Raw genomic sequence first — 9,572 nt, forward strand, 5'->3', positions numbered from 1 at the left:
TGTTCCTTTGTGGAATATATCAGAGTACTTTGTGTACTTGAGTCGTGTTCCTTTGTGGAATATATCAGAGTACTTTGTGTACTTGAGTCGTGTTCCTTTGCAGAATATACCAGAGTACTTTGTGTACTTGAGTCGTGTTCCTTTGTGGAATATACCAGAGTACTTTGTGTACTTCAGTCGTGTTCCTTTGTGGAGTATACCAGAGTACTTTGTGTACTTGAGTCGTGTTCCTTTGTGGAGTATACCAGAGTACTTTGTGTACTTCAGTGAGTGTCCGTTCTTGTTCCGTGAGCGCTGCTGTGTTGGACGTAGTCAAAGATTGACCCTGTGACATTTCTCTGCTATATTTATCCCAGTCGTTACTCTGCAGAAACGGGCTCGACAGATGTTCAATAACCGTGCTTGTGTGTTTGATGTGCTCTCTTGTGCACATTAAAACTTTACAGTGCACGTTTTTTTGTGTTGGGTTGATTGGAAGCTTCATAAAGGAGCCACAGCAGCTTCTGCTCCAGACCTGCAGGATCCTTTAGGCTCGAGCTGAATCTCGTGCTTGCTGTGTTCATGGTCGTACAGGCTCCGAGCTGACGGACCGGCGTGCACACGACTCATCAGTTGGAAGCAGGCACAGTGCAGGGTTGAAGGTTCGGTGCAGCTCACGTGCACAGCTCAGGCCTCAGTACTCGTATGAGCTGCAGCTGAGCCCGTTCTGTCCACTGCTCTTAGAGGAGACTCAGTCCATTGAGTTCGAGCCGGCACCTCAAGTCAAGTCCGATTTATTTATAGAGCACATTTAAACAGAAACTGTTGCCAAAGTGCTTAAGGAAAAGATCACAGCATCAAATAAAAAGTAACGAGATAGAATTACAGCACATGGAATAAAACCAGAAAACATTATCAGAAAGAATGAAATACTGAATCAGCTGCGATCACCCTGTGTTGACTGAGTACTGATGAGTTTTCAGGAGAGATGTAAAGCAGAGACTGAGGTGAACTGTCGAATGTTGATGGGCAGATCGTTCCACAGTTTAGGGCCACGACCGAAAAAGCTCAATCTCCTCTGAGCTTCAACCAACAGCAGCTGGTCTGATGATCTCAAGGCCCGAGAAGGAGCATAAGGATGAAGAAGGTCGGAGAAGTCTGAGGGTGCGAGTCCGTTAATGCACCTAAATGTCAGCAGGCGAACTTTAAATCACTTCTGACGCACAGGGAGCCAGTGAAGGGAGGACAGAACTGGTGAAATGTGCTCAAACCTGCCAGTTCCTGTTAAGAGCCGAGCTGGAGACGTGAAAGCGAAGCCTGACTGACCCCAACATGAAGTGAGTTACAGTAGTCCAGCCGGGTTGTAACGACGGCATGGACTCATATTTCAAGGTCAGATCTGGTCAGCACGGACTAAAGTTTGGTTTGTGCCTTAACTGAAAGAAGCTTTGTTGAAGAACAGAGTTGATGTGTTTATTAAACTTAAAGTCTAAAGCCATCCTGAGCTTGGTAACAGGCTGCTTTAGGTGTGGCTGCAGGGAGTCCAGGCCTACCCACTCTACGTGCTGGATTAAATCAAATAAAACTAAAACCAGAGGGAGATAGAGCTGCCATTTCTAACACGGCCGCGCCCGACCCGAGAAAATAATGTGCTGGCTGGGCGGGCCGGGTCGGTGTCGGGCGTTTGATTGCGTCAGCGGACACACGTGGCTGACGATCCAATTTGCATCAAGCAGCCGGCCGGTTAAAAGATACAGAAAAGATGGATGACTGCCAGCGAACCACCTCAAGCTTTCCAGCTGCTGCGTCAGTGGACGTGCATGGCCGTCTACCAATATATATATATATATATATATATATATTCTTAGCCTTGTTCTTTTACGTGCAACACGTCTTTCACTTTTGCAGCTTAATAATAGTTTTAGTTTTCCTGTGATTTATTTGCAGTTTGATAAATGGTAGGAGCATAAATATACACCTGATGTTTTGTTGTTCTTTTGTTGTGTGTAAATAATAAGTGACTTTTTTTGCGAATATCATCTTGTGTCTTGAGTTCCTATGACGTCATGGACTAGTCAACATCCTCTCAACTTTTTTCACGTTAAAGTGGACTTTTAAAATATGTAGTCGTTCAACCCTTAGCTTATATCGGGTGCGCTCTATAGACCGGTAATTACGGTCGTCTGCAGCTGTAGCGCTCCAAAGACTGACGAGTTTTCTTGTTTCTCGTGTAATTTTCATTGTTTTGTGGCATCATAGTAAAGAGTAGTAATGAAGTGCAGCGTATTTGATGTTGTGCTCGCCTTGTGTATGGACTGCTGTTTGCACTGATTTGATCATGTCGAGCCCCCCTCACCCGGCTCTGTCCCTCTCTCCACCAGAGTGTGTGAAGCTGTTGCTGTCTTCAGGATTACCTGCCGATGCCTCGGATGACAACGGATTCACGTCGTTACATTTAGCTGCCGCCCATGGCCACAGCAGGTGAGCGCTGCTTTGTGTTGTCACGTAGATGAGACACAGCTGTGGTGGAAACAGTTACAGCTGCGCCCGTGGGGTCCAACAAGAACGGGTCTGAGCACCAAAAGTCAGCTCATTACTTCCCATTCCACTTTATTTATAAAGAACGTAAACACTGCAACAAGGCCGAGCAAAGTTCTGTGCACCAGAAACAAACAAGCCAAGAAGATAAAATACACGGATCCACAGAAGAAAAGATAAGAACTAAATGACTGACATTATAAAATACAGAGAAGTTCAAATCAACTCATACAAGGTGGAAATCCAGGGAATAAAAGTTTTTAAACGAGACCTAAAACCAGCGAGAGGGAGCCTGCCTGACCTGCAGTAGTAACTCAGTCCACAGTTTGGACCTGCAGCAGAGAAGGTTCTGTCACCTCTGAGCTCAAGACGAGTGACTGGAACCAATAAAACATCTGGTCTGACCTCGGAGAGCGCTGGGGGACATATGGCTGCAGCAGATCAGGAGATATAGGAGGGGGTCGAACTGTTCAGTGATTTAAAAAGCATACAGTATTTTAAATGAATTTAGAAGTGAACCAGGAGCCAGTGCAGGGAGGCCAGAACTGGAGAAATGTGCTCTCTTTTGCCTGCACCAGTTAAATATCGGTTTTGGACCAGTTGCAATCGTGCAATGGAGGACTGACTGATTCCAAACAGAAGCAATTTAGACAGTCACCTCAGTAGAAAAAATAAAACAGGATTTAACAGTCGTGTTCACGTGACTGTTTAGTTTCATGGAAAGGCCCATTGTCACTCCCAGATTAGAGACTCTTTGTTTCTCTAATGGGGCTAGAGAGGAAAAGTCGATGCTTTCCTGTCGATGCAGTGGTTCCTGATCATGCCGTTATGACTTCAGTCTTCTTATTAAAACTAACCATCCAGTCCCTGATGTCAACCAGGCAGTCAAGAAGAGGTTGGAAAGAACGTGCACCACTGTGCTTCAGAGGGAAGTAAATGTGACAGTCATCGGCATAAAATGTAAACCGTGTTTACGAAAAATAGCACCTAGTGGCAGCAGGTATAAAGAAAAGAGAAGCTGAACGAGAATAGATCCCTGCGGTACCCCACACCGAAGAGCTGCCCGTGTTGAAATAAAATCCTTGGTGTTGACACAAAAGGTTCTGTCAGGGAGGTAGGATCTAAACCATTTGAGAGCTGACCCTGTGATGCCCACCCACCGCTCCAGCCTGGAAATGACGATCTCATGGTCGATGTTGTCCAAAGCAGATGTGAGGTCCACCAAATCAGCTCCAATCATAGCATTGATCAATATCTAATCGTTTGAAGTAGAAACTCGTCCGCAGCATTTTCCCTCTTCTCAGTTATTCCCATTTTAGGGCTTCATAAATTTAAACCAGTTGAGTTTCCCGCCCTGAAACATTTCAGGCGTCTCCCCATCCCTGAGAGAAACAAGTGGCTTCTGGTCGCTCCCATTAACCTCTGGAGTCCCGATCTCACAGCCAGACTCCGTTCTCCCCAAAGGATCGACGCCGAGGGCCCAGCTGGAGAATGTGCAGCGTTGTAATATCTGATCACCGTTCTATTTAGAGAGACCCCCCCCAAACACACACACACACACACACATTCAGCTTATTCGGTGTTGCTGACGGTGTTTTTTTGTGTTTGTGACTCAAAGCTTATTAAAGCAGACTGCTTCAGTTTGCCTGATGATCTGGAGTTCAGTCTTTCTGCTCCACCGACAGTCGAGCGTTGAGTTACAGCCCTGTGCAAAAGTCTTCAGCCATGCCTTATTTTTTTGTCTGCTGTTGTAGCGCGAAGACACGACATGATAAAATACCCTCTGTCCATCAGTGTGTCTGTCTTGTGAGCAGGATAACTTGAAAAACAAGTGAGGTTCCAACTTCCATTTCAGTATGTGCTGCATCTACTGTAGGTGTAAGAAAGGTACCTTTAGCCAAGTGGGCTGTTACATTGAGATTCAAAATGGCCACCAGAATATATATATATATATATATACTGTATGCAAACTGCCTACACCAATCATTTAAGGAAACTATGCTTTCTAATTTTTATTGTGTTTAAAAGTATAGTTTCCTCAAATGATTGGGCTGTGTGAAGATTAATCTATGGGGCCGAGGCCACCATTGTCCACCCTCTGGCTGCTCCACTGCAGCTGGTTGTAGATAAAAATGTCTCCCTCCTCTCCAGGAGCCGTCACTGTGCTCTGCCTCGGACAAAAGAATGAAACACCTCCCTCTGTTCTCCTCCACGTGTAACTCCTCCCCACTGGAATATACTGGAGCAAAAACATTTAGGTTTACTTTCATTCCTCGTCTGGAAAACTACAAACATTTACTGTGCTAACCACTGCAGCAGCATGCTTCATATTTTTAACTCTATCCCTCGGTCATCGCAGTTTCCATGGGTACAGAAGACAAACCTTTACCCTTTCCTTAAAGAAAAACCCACACATTGAAACAAAATCGAAACTGACCAGAATTAAAAAAGACAAAACATCAATTAATCATAATCATTGTCCTAACGTGCACGTTAGGGTCATTGGTAACTCTAAACTGTCCCTAGCTGAGAATGTTTGTCACGACGTGTCCCAGGGGTGGACTGGAGACCTGTCCAGGTGTCCCTGTGATTGACTGGAGACCTGTCCAGGTGTCCCTTTCATGGACTGGAGACCTGTCCAGGTGTCCCTGTGATGGACTGGAGACCTGTCCATGGTGTCCTCTACTTCTCTCACAGTGACTGCTGGAGATGGACACCAGCGGATCCAAACAGGAGGAGCAGGTGGACAAAATAGACGGATGTTTTGGACGTTTTGTCTCTTTAAACCTGTCTTCCTCTCTGCAGCTGTGTGGAGTGTCTACTGGCTGCAGGAGCTGCTGTGGACATGGTGGCGGCGGGGGGACAGACCCCTCTCTTTCTGTCTTGTGAGACAGGAAGGCTGGACTGCACCCGGACCCTGCTGAACGCCGGAGCTGATCGCTCGCTCACCTCCACGGTAAGTCTCTGCGACACGCTGGCCCCAGCTAGTAAAACCTGGGACCAGTTCTGGTTTTGTCCCAGTCAGAATTCTTCAGTTTCTTCTTACATCGTTTTGGAGTCAAACTACTTCTCAGCACTTTGAACTATTGGACCATTCACATCTCAAAAGGTTCAGGTCGATCCTTTCCATTTAGCTTTTAGCTACAGATCTGCTGCTTTTAGCTACTAATACTTTGCCGTATTACGGCAAAGACTGGTTCATCCCAAAGATCCAGTCCCCTGGCACAAACAGAGTAATGTTGTGTATGTTGTTCAGTGTCAGGAGGGTGATCAGTCTTACATCGGGGAAACTAAACAGCCACTGGCCAAAAGGATGGCCCAGCACAGAAGATCAACATCATCAGGCCAGGACTCTGCGGTCTACACTCATCTCCAGGCCAGCGGTCACTCTTTCAGGGATGAAGATGTTCACATCCTGGACAGAGAGGAACGATGGTTTGAGAGAGGAGTAAAGGAGGCCATCTTTGTGAAAAGAAACCGTCCATCATTAAACGGGGCGGAGCCTCCAGGTTCAACTGTCCCCCTCTTACACTGCTGTGATTGCTAGTATCACTCAGCCCTCTGTGAACAGTAAACAGCCATCAGGTGCTAATGATCCATTGTTAGGCTGATGGTCCTTCTTGAGCATGTGATCAGCTGGTTCTGGTTGTCAGCAGCAAACTGGTTGATCCACTCTGAGAAGGTGCTATTTAAGAGACTGAGCTGAATACAGCACCTCAGACTGAGGAAGTCCTCAGGATGAGAGACGAAACGTTTCTACATTTTTTGCTTTGTTTTTTGTTTTTTTGTTTGTTTTTTAAATGTCCAGAGGACCAGATTGAACTTTTTTGGATTTTAGCTACTGTTTGGCTATTCTTAGCTTTTGCTACCATTCTCCTTTATTATTTATTTATTTAGTGACTCAGTTTTAGCTTCTTGTTCCTGCGTGATGGCAGGACGGAGCGACAGATCGTCCTCAGTAATGAGGACGTTGCTTGGGTTGAGTCAAAAGACAAAGATTTACTCACCTGTCTACATTCCATTTCTCACCTGTGGTCATGAGGTTTGGGTCAGGACAGAAAAAAACGGGTCCTGGATACAGGTGGCTGAAATGGACTTCCTTTGTGGTGGGGGCTCAGCCTTCGAGATGGGGAGGAGCTCCGCTGTGTGGGGCGAGTCTGGAGCTGCTGCTCCTCTGCATCGAAAGGATCCGTTGAGGAGGTTCATCTGGTCAGGATGCGTCCCTGTGGAGGTTTCCTGGCAGGTCCCACTGGTGAGAGGTCTGGGAAAGACCCAGAAGTCACTGAAGGAATTGTTCTTCCTCTCTGGTCTGGGAACTTCTGCCCCCCAGGAGGAGCTGGATAGTCTCTCTGGGGAGGGGGAGGTCTGGGTTTCTCCCCTGGACCTGTTGCCTTCACAACCGAACTGTGGACAAGTGGCAGAAAGTGAAGAATAGTTTTAGCTGCTTTATGAAAGTAATTCAGTCCTTAGCATTTTTGTAAAAAATGTCATTTCTGTAATAATAATCTGGCATAAACAGGAAGATACATTCATCATGGTGGACCAGTCCTCTGGGTTTAGGTTCTTTATAGATGTTTCTTTTTTCAGTTTATACTTTGATATCCGTATCCATCCATCCATCCATCCATCCATCCATCCATCCCTGCTCGTTTGTTCCACAGTTCGTCACTCTTCAGTCACACTATTCTTGGTTTCATGCTCAGCTCACGGTATTCTCAGTGACTGAACAGTGCAAGCTCATTGATGTGCAGGCTTCCCAGGTTTCCATGGTAACAATAGGAACCTCTGATTTGCCATGGGCTCATGTGATGACCTCCTATATTTAGATATCGGCCTCGTCCTACATTGAAGCAGTTTTTTCCTGCTGAACATGGAACCTCCTGAGCACAGCACAGACTTTCTGAGCCAGCAGAAATGTTGTTTATTAGGTCAAGAATTAGAATTCATCAGCTGAGAGCTAATCAGACAGAGCTGCAGTTAGATTATAATTTAGTTAGTATTCTTTTAATCAAACTAATTATCATGGTAATGAAACCAGTTGTAAAACTTCATTTTCAGGGTCTATGGACATTTGATGGAGATTTGATTCTTTAGAACTGTCATATACAACACAACATTTACAGACATTAGGCCATCCAGTCATCCATCCATCCATCCATTCATCCATCCATTCATCCATCCATCCATCCATTCATCCATCCATCCATTCATTCATTCATCCATCCATTTCTGGGAAGGTATCTGCATTGTTTCTCCTAAATCTTGTTTCATCATTAATGGGACATTCTTCTTCAGTACCCCGAATGGGCCTTACTGCGGAGGCTTAGGAGAGTGATGCCCATATAATAAGAATCCACCTTCCAGTCCCCCTTTTAGAAGAGGGGAACTACCACCCTCATCTACCAATCCAGTGGTACTGCCCCTGATGTCCACAGAATGTTGCAAAGCTATCGACCAAAACAGCTCAGCAACGTCCAGAGCCTTGAGGAACTCAGGGCAGATCACGTCCTCCCGAGGACAAGGTCTAAGAAGTATTCCTTCCTCCTTGTGACAACATCACTGATTGATACCACCTCCACTATACACTGTTAGTAAAGTGCTGCTTTCCCCACCTCAGCCACCTGATGATTTGCCTAAACTTCCTCTGAGCCAATCAAGAGTCTATCCAAGGCCTGACCAAACTCCTTCCACATCTGAACAATTCAATTCAATTTATTTATATAGCGCCCAATCACAACAAAGTTTTCTCAGGGCACTTTACAGGAACATTCACATACATAGAGAATCCAATTAGTAAATTTCTCTATCTAAGGAAGCCAGCAGACATGTTGAATCTTGGCTTCCTTGCAACAGCCAGGGCTTCAGCTTGCTTGGCCCATCCATACTTCTCAGCTGCCCCCAGGGTCCTACAAACCAACATGATCTGATAAGACTCCTAGTTTAGCTTGACACTTGAGCTGGACCTCCCTCCGTCAGGGTGTCCACCATTGGGTTTGCAGATGGCCATCACGAGAGGCACCAACAACTTTGCGGCCACAGCACAAGGCAGCCTCCTTGACCATGGAGGTGTGGAATAAGGCCCACTCACTCAGTATCCCCTGCCTCAGCTGGGATATGGTTGAAGTTTCCTCTAAGGTGTGTGTCCAAGACCCTTCTGACTGGTTCTTCTGTCAGGCATTCGGGTTTTCCTGCGTCTTCTACCTCCATCTGATCCAATTCACCACCACTTCACATCGCAGAGGTTCAGATCAGAGAGGTCTTTCCTCCCAATCACCCGAATCTAGGTCACACTGTCGTTACCCACGTGGGCATTGAGTTCCCTTAGCGATAAAAAGCAGTCCCCAGCTGGAGTACCTTTCAGCACCTTTTTGAACCAGATGTTAAAAAGCAAATCCTGCTAGATCTATTTTGAACAATATTACTAATGCCACATTTAGAAAGTGGGGCCTGTTTTGCTGCATCATGTCTAGTATTTGCTCATGGTTTCTGTCTTTTAAACCTCACCTTTACCTCTACCACAGGATGGCTGCACGGCGCTGCATGCTGCCGTCCGTTCAGGACATGTGGACATGCTCCGTCTTCTCCTCTGCCACCCAACTTGTGAGGATGGTCCTTATGCACCCACCACACTGGCATTGCCTGCTGTGCTGCTGAATCAGACAAACACTGATGGCTGGACCCCTGCACACATGGCTGCTGCCCTTGGCTTCAAGGTAAAATGAAACTAGATTCATAGAGTTTAGCATGTTCATTTGCTTAATGCCTTCTTCCTACAGTGCTGCTTTAGAGAAACGTTCATACCTGTGACACAAAGACAAACAGCTGTGATGGTGGAGACAATTTCCTCAAGTGAAATCAAAGATCAGGTTTTTCTCTTCAGCTGACACCATTTGTCTGCAGTGCAGTTAAACCCTCATCAATATTGACTCCCTCCCTAGTACTGACTCCCTCACCAGTACTGACTCCCTCCCTAGTACTGACTCATTCACTAGTACTGACTCCCTCACTAGTACTGACTCATTCACTAGTACTGACTCCCTGACTTGTACTGACCC

At 46.0% G+C, this 9,572-nt stretch overlaps 1 protein-coding gene across 1 annotated transcript in view; it reads left to right on the top strand.

Moving 5' to 3' along the window:
• cttnbp2 (cortactin binding protein 2) overlaps window positions 1-9,572 on the top strand; it is a gene marked incomplete in the record, with an annotated part of 103,299 nt that overhangs the window by 65,702 nt on the left and 28,025 nt on the right. Inside the window, 3 exon segments of the mRNA XM_037683059.1 lie at window positions 2,361-2,463; window positions 5,323-5,473; window positions 9,039-9,230. Coding sequence (XP_037538987.1) covers window positions 2,361-2,463; window positions 5,323-5,473; window positions 9,039-9,230 — 446 coding nt within the window.

The sequence above is a fragment of the Nematolebias whitei genome, chromosome 10 (assembly GCF_014905685.2).
Source record: "Nematolebias whitei isolate Nwh7 chromosome 10, NemWhi1, whole genome shotgun sequence".
Taxonomy (NCBI): domain Eukaryota; kingdom Metazoa; phylum Chordata; class Actinopteri; order Cyprinodontiformes; family Rivulidae; genus Nematolebias; species Nematolebias whitei.